Source organism: Hirsutella rhossiliensis (genome assembly GCF_020360975.1).
Source record: "Hirsutella rhossiliensis strain HR02 chromosome Unknown scaffold00007, whole genome shotgun sequence".
Lineage (NCBI taxonomy): Eukaryota > Fungi > Ascomycota > Sordariomycetes > Hypocreales > Ophiocordycipitaceae > Hirsutella > Hirsutella rhossiliensis.
Window position 1 is genome coordinate 3,746,294 of NW_025408673.1, and position 26,672 is coordinate 3,772,965.

A 26,672-nucleotide genomic window follows, 5' to 3' on the forward strand; every position below is an offset into this window, starting at 1 on the left:
CCTAGCTTCCGAATTATGTTTTTGGGTGACATACCGTGACAATCTAAGCAACGTTGGTTACCCTACACTCTTTTCGCCGCATTCATGAGGAATCCACTCACCTTCCCCTGTTTTCTTACTTTCTTGGCATGCAATTGTTAAGAAAGTAGCGCAATTTCCCACCAACTCGCCTAACAACTGCACGTTAATCATTCCAGCCGCGCTTTGCGCTGGCTTCGGCAGCAGCCATGGCATCTGCCACGAGCTCGCATGCCAGCCCAGATCCCTTTGATCTGGGTGTCCATACCCCGCCCAACCTCGCGCGATTAGCCCGTGCATCTCAGCTTCGACACAGTTCCCCCATTGCGAGCCGTCCCATTGGTCTCACATCCGCGTTTCGGCGACCGGCGGCGACGCCGTCCTCGCCCCTATCAGACTCTCCAATGCCGCCGCTACGGAAGGAGCGCAGCGTGAATCCACCCCGAACCGGCCTGGCTCGGCCGAGTCCGTTAACCTCCAGCCGGTCTCGATCGTTGAAGCTGCCAACAAGCTCGCAGTTGAACAAACAAATGCCTACAACGCCAAAATGACAGTGTTCCGAGCCTTTTGTGAATCGTTCGAACAGACTGCGAAACAATACACGTCCGGCCTTGAACACAGCTTTGCGGAACAATTTTCCAACAGCTTCCTCGACTTTTGGAAGCAGGCGCTCTCCGACCTCAATTCCGCACCCGCCCCGACCTACAGCAGCGTCGCCGCCGGTCGCCCTGCAAGCCAGCCCCTCGGGGGCCACACTCCCACGGCCGCCGCAGCCCCGCAACAGCAACGACCACAACAACCAATCTCCCGTCTCCAGGGACGACCAATCCCCGCCCCACCAAAAGAAGACCTCCGTGTTTTCGTGCGGCTCGATGCCGAAGCGCCGGCGCGAGACCACAGCAGCTACGCAATTCGGACCCACATCGCCGCCAAAGTCGGCATCGACTTGCACCGGGTCCCGGCAGCTTTCAAGGTAAACTCCGGATGGGCCATCCGAACAACGGACGCTACCATCAGGGACCTCATCGTCCAGCGACAGTCGGAATGGTCCGAGGACCTAGACGCGACCTCGGTGGAGATTAGTCACAAATGGTACACGTACGTCGTGCCCAACTGCCCCGAAGACTTACGGACTTGCAGGGCAATGAAGTCAACTACGAGGCGGCCGTCAAAGACGAAATCGCCTGCCAGACCGGGCTCACACCCATCAGCATCCGTCCCAGCCGGCACGATTCAAGCGACCTTCCGAGTAAGACGCTTATTGTGTCCTTCCTCGAGCCTACCCAGAGACCTTGGAGACTTTTGGCTCCAGCCGACTTGCCCGACACATCGTCAGATCCAGCATGCCCAGCCAGTGCAACAAATGCTGGGATTTCCACGCTCGACACAGCTGTGACCGACAACCGTCCTGCAAGCGTTGCGGAAGGAACGGCCATGACGGTGAAACCTGCGTAGCCCTCGAGCAGTGCGCAAACTGCCTCGGACCCCATTCCGCAGATTTCTCGAAATGCCCTGCACGCCCCAAGCGATCACACGGCGTCATTCGCCGCCTGACGAAGGAGGAGAAAACCTCGTCCGACAGATGGGCACCCAACTATTTGCTCAGCGGAAGCAACAGTTCGAGCGCATAGACCAACGAACAGCTAGAACGAGACTCCTCCGAGATTCTCAATTCCATAGCTCCGAGCACTGCTCAGCCCGACGACCAGGAAGCCGAGCACCCAGATGACAGGTCACGGGGCAGGAGCGAAACCTCAGTCCTAAGCTCGACCAGGACCATGTCTCCGCCATTCATTATGGTAACCACGACACCTCAGCCTCAGAGCGAGGGCAACGAATCTAGACCAGCTTCCCTTCAAAGAAGCGACGCATCAGCCCCATTGCACTATCTCCATGACGAGACATCCCGCGTGAACCAAAGCGACAAGAAGACCCTGCGAGTCTTCCAAGCTAACGTAGGCAAGATCTCGCCAGCACATGACTGCGCCCTTGCCCTCGCCGACTCTGAACGATACGACATAGTGCTCCTCCAGGAGCCGTGGACGGAAGCCAAGGACGGCCGATGTCTTACCAAAACCCACCCAGCCTACGATACCTTCTCCCCAGTCGACAGCTGGGACGACAACAGCACCCGACCTCGAGTAATGACCTATGTCCGGCGGAGTCCCTGCCTGATGACAGATCAGAGGAGGCCTGTGGCGACCCGCGACATTCTCTGGCTCACCATCAACAACATAACAGTAGTAAACTTCTATCGACAACCGCACTACGATGAAGCACTGGAGATGCTCCTCCAGTGGACCACACCAGGAAGGTGCCTAGTAGCAGGCGACTTCAACGCCAAACACAGTAGCTGGCAAACCGGCCGGCTCGATGGCCGAGGTGACGACATCGCCTTTGGGCCTCTGAGAACGGCCTTAGCTTGCTCAACCCTGCCGATGTGCCAACGAACCCACATGGCAACACAATAGACCTCGCCTTCTCCAACATACCACTATCCGAAGCTGTCGTGGAGGAACACCTGGCCACCAGCTCTGACCACTTCACGCTCAGCGTGACACTCGCTGACCTGGCTCCGGCCTCGGTGCCGCTAGGAAAGGTCCGCCTCACCTCTGACGACGAGCTCGCTCGTTTCGCCGAAATGGTCGATTCCGGAGCAACAGCTATCCCGGCCGCGGCCTCGTCTCCCAAGAGCTTGATTCCTGGCGTTGGCGCTCGTGGAACTTCTCCAACTGGCAGCCAAGGCCGCCGGTCGCCCTGTCCGCAAAGGGGCGCAGCGCGCCCTGGTGGACAGAAGAATGCGCCTCGCCGCGGCGGAATACCGCGCGATTAGGAGAGTCTACCCTCTCGGCTTCAATCGGGAAGTCCAGCTTGCAAAGAGAGACTTCCAGAAAGTCGTGCGGCGAGCCAAAAGACATTACTGGCGCAATCTGATCGACAGCTTCACTGACAGCGCCTCCATATTCAAAGCGGTCCGATGGCTGAGATCACCGGGCGCTTTCCAGCCTCCGCCCCTACAAGTAGGCGATGTAGTTTACGAGACGCAGCTTGACAAAGCCAATGCCCTACGGCGGGCGACGCTCGAGCGGCGCACGGCGGACGACGACATCCCAGATCCGTGGATCCCAGTCGACACAACGAAAACCGTTCCTTCACGCAACAGGCGTCACTTGAGGAAGTGCGCGACGCAACCCTACGGACAGGAAACACGTCTCCCGGCCCCGACAGCATCACGGTACAAATGCTCAAGGCGGTATGGCATATTATCGGAAGCCACGTCCAGCGGCTGTACGAAGGCTGCCTCACCATCGGCCATCACCCGAAGCCGTTCAGAGAGGCCGAAGTAGTCATGATAACAAAACCAGGCCGAAGGAACCTCTCGACCCCTCGTGCCTGGCGACCCATCTCCTACTGTCCTGCCTAGGCAAAGGTCTCGAGCGGCTCATCGCACGCCGCCTGGCATGGGCCTCCGTCCACTACGGAGTCCTCCATTCACAACAAGCTGGCGCTCTCCCGAAGAGATCTGCCGTTGACCTTGTTGCCGCTCTGCTGCATGACATTGAAGAGGCGTTTGCCCGCGGACAAGTTGCCACGTTGGTGACTATGGACATCCAGGAGCCTTCGACACTGTCCTCCGCAACAGGCTGATCCTTCGCCTCCGTGAGCAGGGGTGGCCAGAACATCTCGCTCGATGGGCTGGTTCTTTCATGCATGACCGCTCGGCGCGCGTCAGATACCAGGACACTACCACGCCCAGCTCGCCTCTCCAATGCGGCCTCCCCCAGGGATCACCAGTCTCGCCCATCCTTTTTCTGTTGTACACGGAACCAATTTACCGCCTAGGGAAGCCGAAGGGGCGCTTCGGCTACGCAGACGACACGGGTATCCTATGCATAGGTAACTCCCTGGAGAAGACAGCCGAGAGAGCGTCGCGCTATGTAAACGAACTTGTGGCCTGGGGCGCCGCCAACGGCATCGCCTTCGACCCGATGAAGACTGAGGTCATGCATTTCTGTCGAAGCAAACCTAAAGTTGCCCCGCCTATATTTCACGGCGACTCAGAGAAGCGCCCTGACCGAGCACTGCGATGGCTAGGCATCTGGCTCGACAGCACCCTGTCGTTCAAGACACACGTGGAAAAGTGGACAGCCAAGGCACAGGTCGTGGCCTATCACTTGAAAAGTCTGGCAAACACCAAACATGGTCCTCTTCCGGTGCCGTTCGCAGAGCCGTAAGAGCATGTATCGAACCGGTGCTGCTCCACGGCACCGAGGCATGGTACCCCGGATTAACCAGCCCGCGATGGACCCAGCCAGCAAAGAAGGACCATCCGGGATACAGCAACTCATCCGAAAGATGAACAAGTCGCTTCACACATCCATCCGAGCCATCCTGCCTGTTTGGAGGACGACGCCGATCAATGCCCTCCATCGAGAGAGCGGCATTCCACCGGTGATACAACTGCTCGAGGGCGTCGCATGCGCTTCGCGGCCCGCCTCAAGTCTCTCGATGAAGCCCATCCGCTTGCGAAACGTACAGTCCGGCCCAAGCCCCCTGTCATCCACAGGTCGATCAAACTGAAGTACCAGGTGCCGCGAGAAGGCTTCCGGACCCGACTTCGACGCAGTGACCAGCTGCTGCCTTGCAGCAGGCGGCCAATTCTCCTCCTCGCCGCTTCGGCGACGATCAGGCGCTGCCTCTGCAAACCGCCCCGAAAGACCAGTCAGCAGCGGATTTCCGCATTTGGCTCCGGTCAGTGCCACCACACACTCTGGTCGTCTACTCAGACGGATCGCTCTCCTCGGATGCAGCGGTCGGTTATGGCTATGCCATCCATCTGGATGGGCAAACCGTCCTAAGTGGCTGCGGCCGACTTGGGCCCGCTGAGGTTTTTGATGCGGAAGCGAAAGGCGCGCTCGAGGGCCTGCGCGCTGCCCTAAGCCTCCCACGATCGCAGAGGGTAGTCGTTTGTCTCGACAACATCGCGGCGGCAACATGCCTCAGAGGCATGCCGGCAGACTCCTCCCAGGATGTCTTCCTCGAGTTCCAGGCCCTGGCCACAGCACACGGTGCCACGGAGGTCCGCTGGATCCCCGGCCACACCAGCATCCCAGGCAACGAGCAGGCCGATGCCTTAGCGAAAGCAGGAACCTCTCAACCCGAGCCCGCAGGCGCTGTCCCGACACTGGCATATCTGCGCAGGGCTGCCAGGCAGCAGCCTAAAGTGCATTTAAAGCCTGGTGGGAAGCCTCCGCACCCGAACAGTACAAGCCACTGCACCTAAGCCGACGACCGGCTGCCCCCTGGAGCTCAAACTCCCCCGACCGCTTCTCCACCACCTGCTTGCAGCCAGAACCCGTCACGGGGACTTTGCCGACTACCACGAGAGGTTCAACCACGACGATGCGCGACTGACGTGCTCATGTGGCCGACGAAAAGAGCCAAACCATGTCTTTTATTGCCGAAAGATCGAGCCGCGGCATCGGATGAGGCTGACGCCCTCACCTACTGCAGCAGTCAATCGCGCAATAGGCAGAGACTTCGACAGGTTCGTCAAGCTGGCGAAGGCGTCCTCCTTCTTTGAATGGGCTTGCCCTCGCCACTAGGCGGCTGCATCACACCTTTCCCTCACCTCTTTCCTTTGTTCAAATCCCCCCCGGATTCGGCCAGGCAGAGGGTGCTGCAACACCCTTTGCCCGGCCGGGCCAACTGAGGCTGCGCTCTGCAGTCTCCGACAACGGTCCCTTGGAGACCAAAACTGAATGGCGATCTCACCGCCGCGCCTGCACGACCCGCTGACGGGCACCAGGTTCAACACGGAGCGCCTCAGAGCCGATGAAATGCTGGATGGTGGTTGTTTACGTTTGCGAGAGGAGACTGTAGACAGCCTACTAGCTCAGCACGTCCTGTGCCCCACCGGGACCTGAGCGGCCTCACGGCCGCTGGACGGAAAATACACATACATACATACATGAGGAATCCACTGTTTTTATCTGGCAAGGTTCGAGGACACGATCTACGTATTCGCGCTATCTTCACTAATGTCCCACTGCGCGAGGAGAACACGTCCATGCAATTTGAATCATCAAAGGTTCTGCAACTTGGTAAAACCTCACCAAACGTTAGTTGCACCCATCCACTCGCCAAGCATTTCAGCCTCGGGGGAACTTTACACCGCGTATGGCCATATATGGTCATACGGCTGATTCAGTATGGTATAGGTTTATTGACAATATATGGGCAATATATGGTTTAATTAAACCATACGCGTATGATTAGAAAGCCTGGTTGCCTCGAGGCCTTTCCACTGACCCAACAATTCCATCTGGCTGCTCAGCGAATCGCACCTCCTCGCCAGCCCAACATAGCTGCTGATGGCAGAGGGTCAGAGCCTATGAGGGCTGCTTTCATTTTATCGTTTAGTGCCTCCTGGAGGTAGGAAATCTTGCTGTCATCTGGCCAATACTCGGCCTTGGCCTTGGCGATCTCCTCTCAAAGCGGGGTAAAGGACGTGAACGGTTCATTCTCTCCTTGCTTAATCGAATGCAGGTTGCGTGTAGCTCTCGCTTGCGATCCCTCTCCCGTACAGCAATTCGAGGCGGTTGAGTAGTTCAGCAACATTGAACGTTTTCTTCTCGGTTTGCATCTCCACAAATGTGGTCACGTTGTCTTTAGCCTTGCCTTCTAGGCTCATGAAGATGTACATAAAGTGGCCTTCTGCATCTCCAAGGGCTTCTTTGTCGACTCGTAGCTTTCCTTCGGTTTCTAGTTTCCAGCTTCGCCACTGGGCCTTGTCGCCGCCGAATTTCGGTATGTCTCGTAATTTGGGGCGCTTGGTTGGGTGAGGGTTGTGAGTGGCGACCACACGGGTGTCCTCAATGGGGACAGCCGGGGTGACAGATGGCGTTGGCTCTAGGAGTTCAGACGAACGGGCTTGCTGGTGTTGTTGGAGTTCCAGGGCAATAAAACGTTCTTCAAACTGGGTGTTTCTTCGGGAACTCTCTTCTCTCAGACTTCGTATCTCGGCAACCAGGGCGCTGAGGACGTCCGGCTGCATGTTGTTGTTATCTTCGGCCATCGCGACTTCGCTGAACGCTAATAGTTCGACGGGACTCAGTTTGGTGTCTTCAGTGTCTTCGGTGTCTTCGGTGTCTTCAGTGTCTTCGGTGTCTTCAGTGTCTTCAATGTCTTCAGTGATCTTGATAGTATGTGAAAGGCCTCTAGTGAGTTGATACAACTAACTAGTCCCTATGCTGTTTACTATCAAGATAGAGAAGAAAGAAAGAAAGAAAGAGAATCTACTACATGAGAGCACAATAGCATTTTATAGCTTCGAGCCAATGGAAGGTTCTAGAAGCTAGGCGGCGCAGCCGCCGTTAAAGCGGCTTGCCCGTTACACACATCAATATCTACAAGCCTCATCAACCTTTCTTTTGCAAGGCTTATTCACCATTCCCTCAGCCGAGGGAGCCAATAGGCTCACGGTACCCGCGAATCTAATATTTCGCGGGCACCGCGAAAATGACTAATCACAGTCCGTTGTCTGCGTAAAGCCATGATGCGGGTAGTCTGTCGGCACTGTGCTCGTCGTATGTGTGAGTCTACTGTCTACTAGAACTAAAGAGCTGCTAATATCAGTAGAGCCAACTACGGCTCGACGAAAATACAATCATCTGCCTCAACATGTGCAGAATACAGCGTTTCCTGCTCTCGGCTGTCCTTTTCTACCTGTCGCCAAATGTCGGCCACGCCCCTCCGTGTGTTGGCTAACGGATTGTCTCCCATCTCCTTCATGATCTGGGCTTCAACACGCTGATCTTCTGCATGGCTCCAGTCAAGGTATGCCATCATTTCTTCTTTCGTCCATGCTCTCAACCCCGTTGTAGTGGCGCAATGCCTGGACATTTGTTTGTAGTCCATACACCATTCATAGCTTTGCTTGTCATACCTAGCTGGAAGCCTCATTGCCTTGCGGTATTGTTGGTTTGTCTTGATGCTGCCGGCCGGCTGCGCTGCATACCATGCGCTTCTTGCAGCGGTATAACTTTTGTGTATAGCTTCTGGTGAATCATATTTCGGCGGCGGTGGGGCTGGCAAGTCAGGTGAGATAGGTGGTGGCGATACCAGCAGCTCAGTGGCATCGCGGGCGGACCCGGTACGGGCCCGGAATCTTGGTCACCGGGAAAGGTCGTGGCAACTGAACCTATTTCGGCGTGAAAGGACTGACCCGACTGGGCAGGAGGATGGTCTGGAGCTGTAGTGGGCAGAATTGTAAGGGTTCCTGCGACACTCCCAAATCCGTCGCCAGGGACGCATCAGTTGGCGGCTCAGTTGCAAGCTCTGGCTCCTGTGCGTCCAAAGCGGCTTGCACGTACTGGGATGACGGTACGATCTCCGATGGTGACACCGATCGTGAATGCATCGACGACGTAGTCTCTGAAGCAGCTCTCCAAAGCGCAGCGGGCAGGCTTTCGCGGTCATCCTATGACCAACCGTATGGCACCTGCTGCATGTGGGTGGCGCTTTACGAGCCTCCTCGATACTCTCAAATGCACTGGGTTCTCTCCGAGTGCTCTGCTTGGGAATAGCCGAACTTGCTAAGGTCGACTCGATTCGCTGGCGCGGCTCTAGCAGCGGCCGGGGAGTTCCATCCCGCTGCAGGTGCCAGTGCGTATGGAAGTGCTCAAGTAAGAGTACTTGTCCTTGCTCTTGCAAAGATTTTAGAGTGTGAAGGCAAGGCAGCCCGTGGGACTTGGTGAAAGCCCCCGTGCAAGTTGGCGGTGGGGGAGGATCTCTCCTACCAAGCATCTTCCGCTGCTCCTCCACCTTTCTCAGCGCTTCATGGGAGACCCAACCGCGCACTGAAGCGTATAAGGGCCCAGAGAGCTCAATTGGGACCCGAATCTGCTGTCGGGCTTGATTCGATCTCAAGTCTGACAGTTGATTGAGTAACGCGTGCTTCATCGCCCTCCAAGCCTCGAAAAGATTTAGCGTGGACTTTTTGAGATGGGCCTTCAACAATGCATGTATGCCCTCCACGCGCGACGTGACTGTATTTCCAAAATGAGCATGTTGATCAACCCAAGCCTTAACAAGCTTTTCCTTATACCCTTCAAGCCAGAAAGTTTTGATGTATCCAACTTGTTTGAGGTGGTTGGGTAGGTACTTCTTCTCGAATTGCGTAGCTCGGTCCTTGAATGCTTCTTCGTTTGGTGCAGCCATGATCGAGTGCCAGAATTGGTAGAACTCAGACCAGCCGTTGCTCTCTGACGTATCAATTGTCTCTGCGTTTGTGGACTCCGGTTGGTCCTGGCGGACGAAGGCTGGCCGGCAATAGCGGAGGACGGCCTTGTTGGCATGCCACAGACAGAGTAGTGAGCAAGAAGTGGGAAAAATGGCAACGGCGTTCATACAGGCGATGCAGCGGTCTGTTAGGACGACAGAGGGTAAGCGGGCGCTATGGTGTTCGTACAGTGACCTCAGGCGATCCAACGCCCACACGAAGTCAGCTTCGGTCTCCCACCAAGGAATGCAAATGCTATGCAAAATGATCGCTGACAAGCATCTACTCCTATCATGTCGAGGAGCGGCATGCCGTGTTTGTTCGTCTTGTACGTGCAATCTAGCAACAAGACATCTGGGTATGCCTGGAGATACGTCAAGGACTCTGGATGAGCGAACAGGACTGCGGTCACTCGGCCGTCTTGGCCGAATTGGATCCGACTCCAAAACCCCTCCTGGTCGAGCTGACTGGCCAAAGCGTGAATTGAACTTTGCCCTTCGCATACATCTCTCTTGGTAGCTGCAATTCCATTGTAAATGTCTTGTTGTGTGGCAAGAGAATCGCAGTTCTGTCGTATATAGGTCCGAATATCTTTGGGACAATGCCGGCATTAGAAAGGCGCGATAACTTTTCAATATCTTTCTCCGTCAACCTACGATGAGCAGGATGAGCAGAAGGGTGGCGACTGGGCGCGTGATTATGCAGGGAAAATCGTTTGTCTGGGCGGTGTCGCACAGCCCAAGATTGCCTGTCGGCTGATTCTTTGGCCAAAATCGAAAACTCACAGCCCGTCCCTCGGGTTGTTGTCTTTCGCTGACGTTCTATCGACGGATTTGGGGTCGACAAGACCGGTCGCACGCGAAGGTCACTGTCTGTCTGCCACCCTTGGCTCTGGTGGACTTTCCGTTGTGAAGGCATAGCCCCGCGTCGCAGCCCAAGCGTTGATCGAAATGAGGAGGTCATCGCGAGAGTCGTAGTCAAGTTCCGGTGGAAGACAGTCTTCGGCAAACGGTGCAGTCGGCCCGAGAGAAGGCGGACCCATTTTAACGGTCGCTACAGCATGTTTAAGCGGACGGGTGCTTTGCTGAGGCGCGTTGTCGACCGTCAATAACACGCGCGGTCACCGGGCTCGCGTTCCCCTGCGACATCTGCTTAGTCATTGTCACGGTGCCCGCGAAATATTAGATTCGCGGGTACCGTGAGCCTATTGGCTCCCGCCTGGCTTCAACCAACTGGTAAACCCCGTAGTTCCGAAACCCACCTACTTATGCACTATTCCAAGGATAGTAAACAGTTATGAGTCTTCTCCCTCCGCTGAGTAAAGTCGGACGAGGCTCAAACCTGACCTTGTCCCAGTCGTTACTTGCAGATGATCCACTCGACTGAAACACCCGCCGCGTATGGTTTCTGCAATCGGAAGATCGGACATGACTACCGCCCCCTCAATGTTCATGTTTGTCATCCCAACTCAGTCAACGTGCAGACTGGCCATCCCAACTCAAATCCCGCCTTTATCTTGACTCACTGTCGGCCGTCCCAGATTCGCAAGTCATGAACGCCGACTCGCGGCCGTGGTGAGTCAACCAGAACTCGCACTGTACGGACGGATCCTCGCCCGCCTCATGTCATCCCGATTGAGCGACCGGCCCATGCTAAACATGACGTTCTGGCCCTGGAGCTGATCGAGCTCCTCCCCACGAGTCCCACTTGGGCAACACATCATGTCGACTCGCACCAGCTTCCCCGATTACCTGAGCCGGCAAAAGTGTTCGACAGAGTAGTTAGCATTGAATGACTACTCGTGCCCGCCCCCACTTTAAAGTGGTAGTAAGTACTTTAAAAGCGGTGGATTGTTAAGCGGTCCCTATTACAGTACCAAGCCATCGGTTTACTTTAAACATACTACCGTTTCAAGTGACGCTAATCTTTCATCTCCTCAACCCTCGCTGAGGCCTGACTAAGTGCAGTGCATCTACGCAGGACGAACTTCGGCCGCATTAGATTGAATGACGCTAGATTCTTTTCTGGGAGTTCTAGCAGGACCTGTTCGGTCAGATTTTATACAGGAACTTTCCCATTATTGTACCGGCTTTCGACCTATGAATTCCACGTCGTCCCCCGCAACATATCGCCTAGATCTTCAATGAACTCTGCGGCCGCTTGCTCATTGATTCGGCCGCTTGCTATTCATAACGTCAAAGCACACCTCTATAAATCGCAGTCACAATCAAAGCAGCCATGAAATCTTACCAGGTCCTAGCCCTGTTTGTGGGCTTTGCTGTTCCGGCGCCAGTAGAGATGCGTCAAGTCACAGCAAAGGAACCTATCAAGGAGCTTCCCATTTTGGCTAGGGAACTATTGTTGAACCTCTAGGGAGAATAGGCCGCTTAGGATGAACCAACGACCAACCTTGCCATTATCGCCACTAGCTCCCAGCGAACCCCAGGAGAGTGGTCTCGCGAGCGATGGCAACGGCAGCACCAAAGCAGGCCCAGCGACTATTGGCCGGTCTCTCCTTAAGACGATTGAGTCAGTCACGCCTTATAAGAATCTCGAGCGCCGCGAAGAACTTGAAATAAAGCCCGCGGCAGACCGTGCGAAACAATCCCCTCTTGAAGGAAGACTCCTGCGTGGCGACACTCGACCCACTACCACGGTGTTTCGAGAAGGTCTCCAGCCACGGGGCGACAACAAGTGGATGTCACAGGTCCGGCTTTGGTGGGCGGTCAGCGGATTACCCCGCAGATTACCGCCGATTACCCGCTTGCCCTTGACATCACCTCTGCCGGGTTGATGTCATCTTCGGAGCGCCATAAAGCGCGAAAGCCGGGACCGACGACGAGAAAACCAGTTCGACTGGATAGCCTGCGTTTGTGCGATCAGAATGCACCCTGTCTAAGGTCCTACATCCTGTCGGTTGCGAGGTTGCGGTGATTTGAAGCATTTTCTAGCCTTGACGCACTGGAGCTACAGCGGCGCTTAGCGGATGCATACCCTGTCTACAGGCCACTACCGCTGACTGTAGCGACGCAGCCCTGACGGCCTGGGGCACTTTCGCCGCCAAGGTCCTCGTCATTCTATCAGACGGGTGTTCAAAATCACTGCGCCATCGACTTTTCGCTACCACTGACGTTGAATTGCCCCGACGCACGTTTGTGTCCCTTTTCGCCTTGCCTGTCCTTTCGGATGGCCTTGAACAACTTATCCAAAGAGCTGGGTCCACGTTCTTCGTCCATTTGCCTCGCCACGATATCTTCAGTTAAGCCGTCCGACTGGGCCCGCCTCCGAACCTCATCGACGATGATCTTGCGCGTGGAAAGGTAATTCTTCTCTGCAGATGGCCGCCATCGAGCACCCCAGTCTCGCTCAAGAGAATCCACAGAAGGCATTTCGCCCCAGCCCTGCCGCCAGAGACGCAGCAGCTCCTGTACAGATTTGACAGAACGGGGAGCTTGAAGCTCGGAGGTTCGCGCGGCCCAGGCGGCTCGCCATGCGCTCTTCCCTGGGGCTTGCCCTGGCCCGCTTGCACCATTCCCTGCTGCTGCTCTAGAGAGCGGAGCGTATGTCGGACCGCCCGCTTGCGAAGGGCCTATCTCGGACCTGAGGACCGTCTCTCGTGGAGCGCGGCGCCTCTGTTGATGAGCTCCCGCGATCTCCGCATGTTGACCTGCAGCACCTTGGCCGGGGCTGAAGGTGACGGTGTAGGTGGCCTGCGCAAACTCATCCAACTTTGCATAGTTCGTAAGAAGCCCCCAAAAGGTCTAGATGTCTTCGCTCAGCTAACTGCTCGGCTGCGACCTGTTGAGTCAGTACTGTGCGCAGCTTCTCCGCAACCACCGGGATCGCTTTTTGAATGACCGTGGTATGGCTGTCTTCGTGGTCCCGTGTGCATGTGTCTTGAACTTTGCTGGCGAACGCTTCAAACTCGGGGCAAGAGAAGACCGGATCCTGAAAGATAGGATGGTCGGGGTAGGACTCGCGAAGGAAGACAGCGTCCTGCAGGAGCACCTCTCGAAGCCACTCCAGGAGTTCCAAGAAGGCGCCGGCGGCCATGTTCTGCTCCACCCGAGATCTGAGAAAGGGCTACTGTGGGCCTCTTTCCATTTGTCGAGTTGAGGCCAGACCTGCACGAGTAGCACCACAGGCGGCCTCACGGTGGCCCGGGGCACGAAATAAGACCCCGACCATTCAGGGTCAAAGTCGGCCACGGCCCTCATGAATTCGAAAGGCAGGAAGTCAGATAGCAGCCGGTCATTTGGTCTCCGTTATTCCAACGACCGGCTCGGCGGATCTGTATAGTTCGGGTCAGCCCAGGCCAGGGGGTTGGCGGCTTGCCTAGGGCAGATGACATGCCTGGCCTTCATCCACTCCGGCCATGTCGGCGTTTTGCGTCGCGGCCACTCTAGGCGCGTGGCTGACCTTGGAGACCTTGATGCCGGCCTTCTTGTAGAACCTGGACGTCCATTCTCGGGCAGTCTGGCCCGACAACGGAGCTGTATATTCGGTGAGTGAAAGGGTCGATGCACCCTCTGAGTTATGGGATTCCGGTGAATGCCATCACGCTTACCTTGAGGCTCCTTCGCCGATCGGCGGAGCACCTTCGTTTCATACCAGTCTTCGCTTCTTTGGAAGACGGAAACCTTTCCGCCTTTTCTACCTGCCAGCGCCAGAAAAGCCAGAACGCGAGGGCGCCGATGAGACAAGATCGCGGATCTCGATGCCGCAAAGCAGATCCATACTCCATGCGGCCGTGCTGGTTGGTCTTCCCACAGTTCATCACGACAACCAGCGCCTTCGTGGTATACCCTGGGCCTTGAAGCCCTCGTTGGGTAAGTCCAGGGAAAGCAGTCTGCCAACTCCATCGGCAGGCGGTTGCCGGACCGCAGCAGCATGTGGTTCCCGAGCAGAAAGTCCACCTGCGTCCTCAGGGCGCAGGCGATCTCTCTCTCGGACCATGCCACGTTGGTGTGGTCGGGCATCTGCGCCGGCGCATACACATCTCTCAGAGTTCCAACTCCCTGTCCATGTATTCCTTCCTCTTCCGGCTCCAAGTCGTTGCAAGAATGCTGCGTTTGAGCGCCTTCAGTGCCACTCCCTGTGGCCGGGCCGCAGGATTGACTCCCGGCTCTTCTGCTCGTCGTAAAGCTTCTGTATGGCCGAGACGTAGCCCCGTACAGTATTATACTGTAGTTTGAGCGTGGACTCATACAACTCCAAGTCGGAGTCTGACTCGTATTCGCTACCTCCGCCGCCTACAACGATGGTATCTGCTGGGGAAGCTGGGTGTTAGTATGATGGGCTGGCTCAGTCCGACGACCACATCCCGTGATCAACATCTGTTACCTGATGGTGCTCTGCGTCTTTCACGGCCCTCTTGGCTTCCTGAGCCTCGAGGTGTCGTTTTCTTTCATCGGCGACCCTCTTTCCTTTCTTTGGAGGACGTGATGCCACTACCTCCTTCATGAAGAGCAAGAGCTTTCCTTCATCGACCAGGTCTCCCGGTAGCTGTTGGCCCTGTGGTACCGAGGCCGGCCAAACGTCCGGGATCGCAGGCCAGTTGGCTTGACACCACTCCTGTGAGGCAGTCAATGCATGGATCTACATGAAGATTGCAGGGCGCGCATGCGGGCTTGCCTTCCATTCTTCCTGCTTGGGACGATAATTTCGCTTCGTATTCTTCGGCTGGGTGTTCTCCAGATCTAACAGGTAGTGCTCAATGGCCGCCCTGACCCGGGGATCCTCTATCGCGTTCGACATGGTGCAGGCGGTCGCCGTCGCGACGGTGGCAATGGGGGAGGGGGAGGAGGAGGTGGGAGGAGGAGGTGGAGCGCAACGCGCGTGAGCGAGACCGAAATCGAAGGTCTCGCGCAGGCCCCGCGGGCGTGGACCTTCGATTTTGCCGTCCGATGGCGGTAATCCGACTAAGAAAACGCCAGCCCCGCAGGGCCGGGCCTTCGAAAACGACATGGTTTTGCGTGGGGCGGGGCGGTAATCCGATTACCGGATGACCGGTCAGCCGGCCCCGGGACCTGTGACACCATGGATATTAGAAGCCACCTAAGTGGTGGCTACGGTAATTCGGGATTTGTACCATTCACGACAAGCCCCACGACAGCCAAATACTATGCCTTGGGCGGGTCAATGAACCCGCAGCCCACGGGTTATATTTACGTTGTTTCCGCAAGAGGCATACCCGATGGATACATTCCTTGGATAAATACCGGGCGCAGCGGAGATACGCAACCAGGAGTTCTCATCAATTGGTGGAACTCCTGGCGAAGCTATAACTGGTGCCTGGAAAATTGATAAGAATGGGCAACAGGAATGGATTCGAAATGATGGCTATAATACGGAGCATTATGGAGCGTTCTCTACGCCAAAAAAAATCAACCTTAACCCAAATAAATCCAGCCCTTTCCCTTCAATTTTCAAGTGTGGCGGAAAGGAAGCAAAGTTATGGAGCAGAGACGCGTGTGGCCCACTTGAGAAGGGCGAAGAGGAACCGAAGAAGAACCAAGAGGCCAACAAGAATCAAAAGCCGCCAAAGAAAAGCCCAACAAGCCCGCAGCAAAGCAGCCCAAGACGTCCGGAGCCACCAGATTAGGAGGTTCTGCTCTTGCTATTGGTGGTGCTATTCCAGAAGGTCTTGAAAATCTTGGTCTTAAACGCGGTCCTGCTCGTCGTCTTCTTCCTGAATCTTGGAAAAATTGGCTTATTGAGAAGGGTATTATAAACCCTGATGGACCTCAAAATACAGGTGTAAGTTCCTACCCGTGACTGACGAGGAGTCGGATTGCCGGCGGCATGCTGATACGGCTGGCAACTCTTAGCCACTTTATAATTCTGGTTCACCTCTTGCAAAAGTTTTTGGTGTGAGTTCCTACCCGTGATTGACGAGGCGTCTGATTGCCGGCGGCGTGCTGATACGGCTGGCAACTCTAGGAACCTACTGCACTTGTCGAGAAGCATATCGAGGATCTTAGTAAATACTTCGAACACCCGTTAAGTTGCCAAGGCAAGGGCTTAACGGCTGAATATCCAGCCCGAAGGGTAAATATCGTAACCTGCAATTCACTTTCCTAGGGGACCCCAGAACCCCATTCGCCTGCCGCGGGCACACCAGCTGTTCAAACCGCTTCAAACCTGCACTGAGGGAATTGACTGATAGTTAGGGAGTCTCTGCTGCTTCCCAACAGGCCCAACCTAACTATAACTATATACTATATATCGAACCTCCTTTCCCCGCAGCTTAGAGGAACATGCCGTTTAGTCAAGGTAGCGTGGTGGATATGGTGGGTCGGTCAGCTGTTGACCCTGACGCCGTTGTTGGTCAGCGAGGCGCATCTTCATCCCTGCCTTATAGTTAGTCGTGAACGCGGTACGTAGGAAACGCAGGCGTGTAAACCTTCCGTCGGCGTGTGGTTATAGAGGCTCTGACGATCGAAAGGCACCTCAAGGAGTAAGCCTTGCAGCGACGTAACCCGTGAGACAGCAACATAGCTAATGCCGGCCTGGAAGTCGCGTGTAGCGAGATCAGTAACTATTTGATCCTTCGTTAGGCTCTGGCATTTGTGAACAGTGATAGCAAACGCCACCATCAGGGGAAACTGCGTGCGAGCGCAGGTCTCGTTGCCCACAAGGAAGTCTCGCCTGACTGGGAGGATGGGTGAGATTTTCCTGCCCTCGTTAGTTGTTAGATACGGCGGTCCGTCGTAGCTATCAAAGTCCACCATAATAACGGCTGGGGGGTCTTCCAACGGGTCGGCGCCTGCGTTCCAGGCGATATCGTATACAGTACCCTGAGCACCGTTAACTAGGCCAGCTGGCTGCCACAGATTAGTCGTGAGCATCACCCTGGTGCCCTTAGCAACAGGGAACTTGTTAGATAGGTTGCCAGCACTGTCGCTTGATGCCTGTCCCGCGCCGTTGCCTTGATTCTTTGCCTCGACCTGTATTGCCGGGGCGTTGAGGTGCACCATATGCTCGTGGTTGTATTGGTTGACCCGGGCCTTTGTAGAATACACTCGCAAAGCGGTCCTGAAGCCGTCAACCTCGCTCTGCGTCAACCTGGCCTGTACCCGATTGCTAAGGAGGTTCCAGGATGGTATAGATAACTTGACTTCACGCAGTTCCTGTAACGCCTGACGGAACTGGGCCTGGTCATCACCAACCTGGCGCTGTACCGTGGTCAGGAAGACGGTGCGGTCAAATAGCCGGTAGGCCACCTGCCCTCTCCTTTCCAACGAAGACAGGCTGGTGCTAGTCGAATACAGGGGCTTCTGTCGGACTGGTGGTAACTGGAAGAAATCGCCCACAAGCAAGACGCTCACACCACCGAAGAACTCGAGGCTACGCTGTGGAAAGGCCTGCCGCAGACGGGAATCGATCCGCGCGAGCTGCTCAAGCCCTAGCATGCTCTTTTCATCGATAACGAGGTATTTGACGTGCCGTAGGCGGGACTGAAGGGCGGCTGCGTCGGCTGGGGGAAGGTCGGTAAAAGTACCACCTACTGGGAGGCGTAGCAACGAATGAATGGTGCTGCCTTGTATCTGGTTACTCGCAACGCCTGTTGGCGCCACGCGGCAAATAGGGCTAGAATTCGGTAGGGCGGCTGCTTGAAGATGGGAAGAAAGCACCTTGATAAGGAATGACTTGCCTGTGCCACCACCGCCATCAACGTGGAGAAGGATTTGAGTAGGATTTTGCGCCTGGAAGTGACCCATGAATGTGTCGTACACGAGCCGTTGTTGTGGGTTCAGCGTATTACGCCAGTGAGGGCCAAGGACCTCGACATCGTTGGCCATGGGGTGGCTAGCGATAAGGTCTTTCCAGTAGCCGTCTCGAAGTTCCGGATAAGTACCCACATGCCGTGTCCAGTCGTAATTGACGTCGATATCGCGGCGGCCAAGTAGGTCAAGATCCTCCTGGGTAAGGGGGTTGTCAGGTAAAAGGGCGGCGAGGCGAATCCAGTCTTCGTCATCAAATTCTTCCTCCACAGGCAGAGCCTCGTATTGATCATCTTGAGGCTGTAATCGAGCCTCTTTTGGCCGACCGTAATGGTCATCACCATGACTGTGGTGCTGCCAACAATAGGAGAAGGCCTCAGCGTGAGAACCAAAAAAGCTGGCCATAAAATGTGAGGAGATCATCACCCCGCCGATGTGGGTGGTTTAATGTTAGCTTTGCACGGCAGTAATCTAGCCACTGTTGGCCTTCTGGAGCAGCCTGATAGCGAGGAAAGTAAACCAGCACACGAGGCCTACCGTTAACGTTGCCTGGCTGCCATTGCTTCCACTTGGAAGGGTCCCTAGGGCGGAAATTCCAGCACTTCAGGAAGGAGACGTAGTTTAGGTCCGCTAGGGCTTCCGGGCGTTGACAGTACTTTTCGAAAACGTTGGGGCCTCGTCAACCTCATCGCCATCAATACGGAGGAGCGGGAATGCCTGTCAGGATTACGACAGTCAACGTACAGGCAGGTTCGTGAGCCTTCCTGTAACGGCAGGCCGAGGAGCAAGTGGCTGACCTCCTGCTTCGAGTAATCCCGCTCAGCAACCAGCTGATTAAGGAGCTTTGACGTGAAGGAAATCAGGGGGTTGTGGTCCTTGACCCGGGACATCAAAGCCTTCCCAATCTGGGCAAAAGACTCGCTCTTCTTTTCCGACTTGGAGCAGTATTTGGCCGCGTAATCGATTACCTGCTGGAGGCTCGTGCAGGGCGAAACATCTGTATTGGCTAGCCACGCAACGGTAAGCAAGCGGTTGTAGTGGTTAATCTGGCCATCGTTCCTCTCGCCCCTGAAGTTCCAGTGCTTAGAATGAGGAACCTTGTCAAGGGAGGCTAGCAGGCGCTGTCCGTGAGGAAATCCAAAGCGGCACTCCACCTGCTTGGTATGCTTATTGAGCTGCATACAGTAGTTGTTGCAGCGGTGGCGTTGCACGCGGTTGACCACCATTGATAGGAACTGAACCGTAAGGGGCTGCTCCAATAGATTGCCGATCAGGATTCCCTTCCCAGGCGCCTGTATTCGCTGAGGCTCTGGGTTGACAGCAGATACGTGATATCCCCAGATGCGGGCGAATTGCTCCCGGGCTGATCGTTGTCAGGATCTAAGTCTGGGTGGCCACTTAGCCAATATAGGCCGTGGTGGTGACTGGAACCCCTGCCCTGCCACTCGTAACGGCCCCAAAAGTCCGTTAGGTTGAACTTCTGCTTCAGGACAGTAGTCCTAAACAGCGTATAACGCTTATGGAAGTGGTAAGCGGCGATGTGGGCGTTGTCTCGCAGTAGTTGCCGGGACAGGACCATGCGCGCCGCCTCAGGAGCTGCTTTCCACTCTTGGAATCGAGGCATGTGACGATATAGGGACTCCCAGTGGTAATCGGCCGCACTTGCAGTAACGAAAAGGCCAGGTCTGCCCAGATTGTAGGCATATGCTTCCAATTCCTTTCTTTGCTTATACCAATACGGCCGGGTGCCCCTGATTACCGCGGCTTGGCGCGTGATCGACTGGATCAGGTCCTGAGCCTCTGGCTCGTCAGGCTCAGCCATCGCTTCCTCTAGGTCAGCGCGTGTAAGGGGTTGACGGCGGCTGTCGCGTTGCTTGACGAAGTAGTCACTTCGCTTTCGGACCTGCGCACGTAACAGCGTGTTGAGGGCGACGAAAGGCCACGTCTTATGGCGGGCAAAACGTCCGTCATGCCATCTCATCGCATGGCCAAGGTAGTCCTGGTACGTGATGCTCCGTAGGCGAGGCTCCACGAAGTCGGCCTTGCCGTCAGGGTAGAGGGTAGGGAACGCGAGCGTTAGCAGCGGCTGGGAACGGTTGAATTCGTCGATAGGGGTCCTGCGAATGGAAGGCAGCGGCATCCGGTGGAGAGTTTGCGCGCTACGCGGCATATACTCAGATCAGTCATGCGCTCAGGTTAGGGGCACCATCAAGAAATCGGGACTGCAGAGCGTTCAATTCGGTATCGGAAACTTGCAAATTCGGGATCGCTGATGCGTCGGCGTCGCTAGGATCCTCTTCCACAGCCTCCTCAACGGGCCCTTGGGGGACCTCGCCGTCAGGCATGTCAGCCACTTGGCTGGCAATGGAAGCAACTATGTTGCCATCAAGAGGAAGCCGGTGCAGGCGATCCTGACTCACGGCGATATCGCGATAGCCCGGTGGTGGCGTTGTAGGTAATGCAGCCAGGCCAACAGGCATGGGCGGCGTACCCGGAAATCGCGAGCAAACTGTTGCCGGAAGCGAGGGTCGCCCTCCATATTAGTAGGCCGCAGGAGGACGATATCTAGCTCTTCAGGTAGGACTGGGAGCTCTTCAAATAGCCTGCCAACATTGCGAAGGAAGTGGACAACGTGACCGCGATATTTATATTGAGCGCCACGTACCTGCAGGACCTTCACGTGTACGTGAACCCTAGCAATGAGCATCTCCTCGACCATTGTTAGATCAGGTAGATTGCCGGGGACTTCCCGAAGTCAAGGTTGTTCGCAGCGCTAAAGAAGTAGGGCTCGTGAGGGTTTCTTCCTGTCTCGACCAATGCAGCGGCTGCAGATTTTCAAGCTATTTCGCTTCATATCGAACCAACGCTCCTGGCAACGAATGCAACTATGCATCTTGTCGTCATTCAGCGCAGTATAGAACTCCTCACAAGAGCTTGATCTTCCTCACTAAGGGCAGGCAAGTTAAGGTCACCTGTAAAAGGCGGATCAATACTCTGACCAAACTGTCGCGCTTGAGGCTGTGTGCCTTGACGAGTATAACGGCCGCGGCGATGACACTGTGGCAATAATGAAGGAGTGGTAGGAAGCGATTCCTGTGGTACAGGGTGCCTTGCACAACAGGTGCCGTAGAAGCAGTGTCTTGAATCGGCGTGCCCAGAACTACTGTTGGCAGGACATGGGTAGGAGGGATAGGGAAGGTCCCCCAACAGCACTTAGGGTAGATGGCCCCAGCGGAGGTATAGGCAGTCCCAGTGCAGGCGCCTGGCCACGGAATAAAGCAGGCATGACATGAGGTTGTGGGCCGTTCACAGACGCAGGCGTTGGCGCAGTCCGCTTTGGAGGCGTCAGGTTAGCTAGCGAATCCGTCCTCTTCCTGGTTCTGCGTGGCGATAGCCTCAAGGCGATATTCCGCATTGCGGCAACGGCGGCTCGAGATTCGGTTACCCGTTCCTTTCGGCGTGCCTTACAGCTAGCACAGTCTCTTGTAAACTTCGTAGGGTCCTTGACGCTTCGAAATTCGACTTCGGGCAGGTATTGCTTGCAGGTATGGCAGTTCCGAACCGCCTGGGGTATATCGTCCTCCATCTGGCTGTATATGTATCCACACCATAAACACCTAGACTGCTCGATTTCGCTCGGGCAGGGAGGCTCTGCGACGTCCTACGTGTAATACCGTGATAGATCTCGATGGGGAGGCTGTCTTTCAGGTAATTAGATCAGGTCTGAATGATCAGGGAGGAAACTGCACTGCTTCCCGGAGACAGGGTAGCCAGGGAATCTTGAGAGGTAGGCCGGCAGCCGGAGGTCATGTGTGAGCCTAGATACCGTTAACAAACTGATGTGGTTTGACAGGTTCGACAGAAAAGGGGAGCAGCCGCCATGTAGTTTAGTGTAAGGAGTATGGGGCACGGGGGCTATTCAGTCAAAATCGTGCATAGCAACGCAACAAATTGACCGCATGGAAGAAAGGAAGAACTGAAAACTCCTGAAGACTTTGCCAAGCAAGCTAGTTTCCTAGTCAACGCTCAGGGGTAGTTTTTGCGGGCCTTCCTTTGGTGACGTTATCAGTCGACCAATCCGCGCACGAGTTGAGCACGGGCCAGGCCAATTAGCCAATCAGAGGAGGTTTTATGCCTTGCTTTCTGACTGAGTACGAGAGGAAGGCTCGCCAGCCGCGGCTCGCGCAAAGAAGCCTTTCGGAACGAAATTTGGCGACAAGAGAACCGGAGAAGAGTTGGCTACACAGAGAGAGAGAGTTGGCGATAGTAGATTGGAGACAGGAAGAAGAGTGAGGTCGAGATACGAGACACGGCGAGAGACGTAGAGCATTATCGTGAGTGAAACCGAGACAGAGCGTCGGGGAGGCAGGCTAGGCCGCTGGAGGGAGATTTTGTTTAAAAGGCGCAAACTCAAAGGGCGTGGAGAGACGGCAGGGTTGAAGAGAGATGTGAGTGGGTAATGCATGTCTGGGCGAGTGGAAGGCTCGGAAAATTTACATGTGCTACCGGTATAAGTCGTAGGTATAAACAGAATAAGGAGTATATTGGGGAAGTTTTGACTTGATCGTCTTCATGAAAAGGAGAACAAGAAGAGAAGAGAATGTGCTATTCGAGCCTTTGGCAGTTGATTTTGAGGATGATGAGACATGTTGTCATGTTGTATTGTTTCGTTTGATGCTTTAAAGTTTAGAGAATATTCTTGGGCGGACGTCGGGCGCGCAGTGGTCGGGAAGATATCGACGCGGGAGGTCTGATAGAGCCAGAGGCGGATGTGTCTTGGTGATTGACCTGTTCGGTGTCCGTCTCTGACTCTGCGGGGTCTTCCGGGGACAGAAAGGAGGAGGTATCGGATTTGGGAGTCTTGACCGTCACAGTCGGTGATTATGGTGGAAGTTTCGGGAGAAAGTCGCGGTCTCTTGGTTGGGGTTTGGTAGGGATCGGGCAATGACCGACTTGATGCCAGCATAAGGATCGACTGGGCCAGAAGCATGCGGCGTGGGGAGGCGGGGCTTTGGGCGGCCTTGGGTTTCTTCGTAGAGGTAAACCTGGCCAACGCAACGCTATAGTCCGAGGATTGCCGACCGCGCTCTTGGGTGTCGTCGGCAGTAGTTGTGTTGCAGAAGCCTGGTCGGACATGGCCTTGTCGTGGAAAGTCCACGTGTCGGGGACGACGATGAAGATATAGTCTTGGTCGAAAGCCGGGGCATGTTTCATGATCTGGTGATCCAGTAAGCCGGCGATTTTGCCCGTACAGGTGAAGAGAGTGTTCGACTGGAACTGGCTGTCGCGCCTCTCGGTCATCTTCTTGCATAGGGAGGTCCAAGGATTAGCGTGAATGGGGAAGATGACGAAAACTTGGAAGGGTGAAAGCCCTTGAAGGGGTTTGCCGGGAATCCCAGGACAAATAAAGGTGGAGAGCTGGACAAAGCCGCAGCAGCTCAGCTGGGTGTCGTCAAGGGCCGCAGCCGAGTTTCCATGCAGGAGGTCGCGGCCGGAGCCGATGACAGGTCCCGTGAAGGAGACAATGGGTTGTATCGTTGGGAAAGTATCCACCGAGCTGAGGTGCGAGTGACAATTCTATGGATATCGTCAGGAGGGCAGTGGCGACAGAGAGATTTGGAGCATAGACTCACGGTTGGTAGCTGTGATCGCGGACTATAAGCGCGGGGACGGTGTATTCTGTGATGTTATCATCGTCCGACTCAAGCCATCACGTCGCTCGATTTCCCACGTCAGGGCAAAGGGATGAACACGGCCGACCATGAAGAACCATTGTTCGGTCCATTCCGAGGAGATTATCTGTTGGTTGTATATGGAAATATTAAGGCTGAAGAAGATGCAGGTCGATGGATTGCCAGTATCTGACCGGATTGCTGCATACTCCGGAGTCGACAGCCATGAGGGCGTGGGAAGGAAGACCCTCGCTAGGGTTTCTGCGTTGAGCCCTTTGACACGATGCTCATTCTGGTAGGCGAACCTAGCCGGGCAGCCGGGCTGGACAAAGGCCATCATGGACATGTCGGCGCCAGCATTTTTCTGGCTGTCAAGAGGTTGCCGCGGGGAGGACGAGGTATCGACGTTGAGCTGGGAGGCCGACATCGTGAGAACATGGCAGATGTAGTCACCGTGGAAGTGTAAATGAGGGGTTACGCAGAGTGGAGGTGGGCATCCTATAAAGCAGGTTTTCTTGCTGCTCGAAAGAGGGCTCGCGGCTAGGGTCGGGGAGACTTAAGAGTCAGAGAATGCTACCTAGGTGATAGATCAGAAGCGGGGGTATGCGGGAATGAGCTGGCGAGGTTCTTGAACAGTCTCGACCATCTGGTTCTATGGTCGTGAGTGAAGTAGGAGCCGGGGTTGGAAGTTGAGTAGGGGTGATGACTATGTCGCGAGAAGTTGGAGGTCGGCGAACAGTAAGGTTAGTGTGGGTAAGTCTGCGGAGAAAGAAAGTCCAGCAGTACCCTTCGGTGTCATCGTTGCATGGAGTAGATAGCAAAGGCGACAATAACGAATGAGAGTGAAGGAAAGAAAGAGGTTATGGTAGTATTGCAGGGGTCCCTTTGACGGTCGTCGGTAGTTGGATGGGCATTGCGTGCGGCTGAGCGAGGCGGGTGCCGACCGTGTCGAGTCCACTATTGGGACACGGTGAAGTCGGATATAGGGGACGACCTGAGGAGGAGGATGCGAGTTGGTCACGAGAACTCTCCAGGAGGGTTTGCAAGTCGAAACTCCGGTGGCTAGCGACTACAAGAGGACAGGCAGGGGGATCCTGGCTGTCGCTTTAGCATGAAGGCCGTTGATGCGACGTTGGTGGTGGCGAGGAGCAAACCTAGCCGGGTAGTCCGGTTGCACGAGGACACCGTGGACATGTTATCGCCGGCAGCCTTTTGGCTGTTGCTCGACGAGGTGGAGTGGCAGATATTGATGGAGCAACTGATGCGCAAGGTGGGTGGGACGGCGTTGGAAGGGCCGGAGAGTATGGTTGGAAGTGTGCGGCGGGCGGTTGGCGCGGCCACCCCATGTGCCGGAGGTCGGCAGTAGCCAGGATTCGCTGGAGTGCGCAAAGAGAGCACGGCGATGGAAGGGCCGCCTTTGGCAAAGCTGGGGTAGCAGGTCGCACGTGGAGACCAGCCGAGGGCCGGGACGGTGGACGCACATAGGGAGGGTAAATGGGGATTACAAAGGGTAGTAGTATTGCATCGCTTCGGTACCATAGGCAAGCATTATAAGGAAGAAACGCCACGGCCATGAGAGTAGTGATCGTTAGGAAGCTTCCCACTCGGAAAGAAATAGTGTACGCCAAGAAGCGAGATTATCCAAGTGGAAGTGCTCCGGCCAAAACTTTCTAGCTTGTTGCCAATCCACGCTAGTCGACGTCGAGGAGGCAGTAGCATGGCGGACAGTCCTGCAGGGAAGCTAGGCGAGGCGGCCGCTCACCGTGGAGCCTGTTCGTTGTCAGTCGAGGATGGAGAAGAGGGTAGGAACGGGGGAGTGCCTGTTTCGGGGTGCGGAGATGATACAGGGCAACTCCGAGAAGGGCACGGAGCACGGGAGACAAGGTTGGGGCGGTTCGGGAGATACAGATCAGTGGCGAATGAAGCATTAACGTTCCGGCTGATTCAGCCTAAGCAGTCTGCGGTCGAAGAAACCGCATGGAGAAAGCATGCAGAGGCGATCGCAAAGTCACTGCCGAGAAGACCGCCGCGAGGCGGTTTGCGGTCAAGCAGAGCACGGAAGTCCCGTAATTTGGTCAGCAGCGGAAATTCCGCGCAACGTCAGTCACCGAGTCCGCTTCCGAGGTTCGTGTTGCCTACAGAACGTGGAGACCAGGGGGCAGTGGGCTCTAACAGTCCACCCCTTCATCGGCCGTTTTTGCCCCAGGAGAGGGGTCCTGAAGGTGACGGGCAGGGAGATAAGGCGGCGACCGGCGGTGTCCCGGGTGTTCGTTCGAAAAGGACCGACGGTCCGACCTATCCAGCCCAAGGATACGACTTTCCAAGACCTAAGACGAACGGCGCAATTTGCAGCATCGATTGCACGGGGTTTGCCCAAGCTCCGTCGGGGACCGGTTCGGCGGCCAAGGGCACAGGTGGGTGTGGACGATGGCGCAGCAGAGGCAGCGGACGGCTCGCTGCGCGGACAGAGGCAGTCCCGGAGGCGGGAGAAGAGAGCCCGTCTTCCTAGCCGGGATGGGCGCGCGATAAAACAGGTCCGAAGTGGAATCGGAAGGCATAGGAGACGGGAGCTGCAGGCCGAAGACCTGGCGAGTGTGCTGCGCTTTTTGGAGGAAGACTTTGCCTTGAAGGAGAGATTGTCTAACGATCAGACGTGGTGCACGCCAATACCGCTCGAGAGGAAGGTGTCGACGGTGCGAGATTTCTATCAGGCGTTTCATGATGCGAGCACGTTGCCGATACGGACCTGCATGCTGTGCTACGGCAAGTGTACGGGCGGAGAGTTAAGGGAGATTATGTGGGATCAGTGGCTGTCAAGTGCGCGTACCAAAGGGCGGCCACTCACCATTTTCATGCCGGGGTTGCTTTCCCGAGGGCGAGTCCGTGTCGGTGTGCGCCGAGTGTGGCCGATGCCTGGCGCGCAGGAGCCTGTCGCCGGCGATCCACCTTCACAGTCGCCTTGGCTGCGAGCAC

General features: G+C 55.8%; 5 protein-coding genes across 5 annotated transcripts; 1 reads left to right on the plus strand and 4 right to left on the minus strand.

Annotated features, from left to right (window-relative positions):
* Window positions 1-565: 565 nt before the first annotated feature.
* Window positions 566-4,253, plus strand: HRG_07223 (Lipase, class 3; the record flags this gene model as incomplete). Its single annotated transcript, XM_044865694.1, has 11 exons — window positions 566-1,090; window positions 1,159-1,267; window positions 1,409-1,458; window positions 1,650-2,332; window positions 2,440-2,711; window positions 2,758-3,038; window positions 3,182-3,271; window positions 3,538-3,611; window positions 3,662-3,678; window positions 3,862-3,900; window positions 4,114-4,253. 11 exons carry the CDS (start codon window positions 566-568, stop codon window positions 4,251-4,253), a joined length of 2,280 nt encoding a protein of 759 aa, XP_044719656.1.
* A 2,300-nt stretch (window positions 4,254-6,553) lies between these two features.
* Window positions 6,554-7,096, minus strand: HRG_07224 (uncharacterized protein; the record flags this gene model as incomplete). Its single annotated transcript, XM_044865695.1, has 1 exon — window positions 6,554-7,096. The coding sequence occupies one exon, from the start codon at window positions 7,094-7,096 to the stop codon at window positions 6,554-6,556; it is 543 nt and encodes a 180-aa protein (XP_044719657.1).
* A 5,303-nt stretch (window positions 7,097-12,399) lies between these two features.
* Window positions 12,400-13,354, minus strand: HRG_07225 (centromere DNA-binding protein complex CBF3 subunit; the record flags this gene model as incomplete). Its single annotated transcript, XM_044865696.1, has 3 exons — window positions 12,400-12,632; window positions 12,873-13,029; window positions 13,115-13,354. 3 exons carry the CDS (start codon window positions 13,352-13,354, stop codon window positions 12,400-12,402), a joined length of 630 nt encoding a protein of 209 aa, XP_044719658.1.
* A 160-nt stretch (window positions 13,355-13,514) lies between these two features.
* HRG_07226 (centromere DNA-binding protein complex CBF3 subunit) lies at window positions 13,515-15,058 on the minus strand (the record flags this gene model as incomplete). Its single annotated transcript, XM_044865697.1, has 6 exons — window positions 13,515-13,592; window positions 13,655-13,794; window positions 13,869-13,954; window positions 14,558-14,568; window positions 14,645-14,875; window positions 14,936-15,058. 6 exons carry the CDS (start codon window positions 15,056-15,058, stop codon window positions 13,515-13,517), a joined length of 669 nt encoding a protein of 222 aa, XP_044719659.1.
* A 1,509-nt stretch (window positions 15,059-16,567) lies between these two features.
* HRG_07227 (PIF1-like helicase domain-containing protein) lies at window positions 16,568-20,167 on the minus strand (the record flags this gene model as incomplete). Its single annotated transcript, XM_044865698.1, has 13 exons — window positions 16,568-16,653; window positions 16,707-16,863; window positions 16,957-17,051; window positions 17,100-17,250; window positions 17,305-17,373; window positions 17,422-17,915; window positions 17,958-18,320; window positions 18,565-18,608; window positions 18,772-19,095; window positions 19,470-19,635; window positions 19,690-19,712; window positions 19,767-19,857; window positions 19,939-20,167. The coding sequence occupies 13 exons, from the start codon at window positions 20,165-20,167 to the stop codon at window positions 16,568-16,570; spliced, it is 2,292 nt and encodes a 763-aa protein (XP_044719660.1).
* Window positions 20,168-26,672: the final 6,505 nt, after the last annotated feature.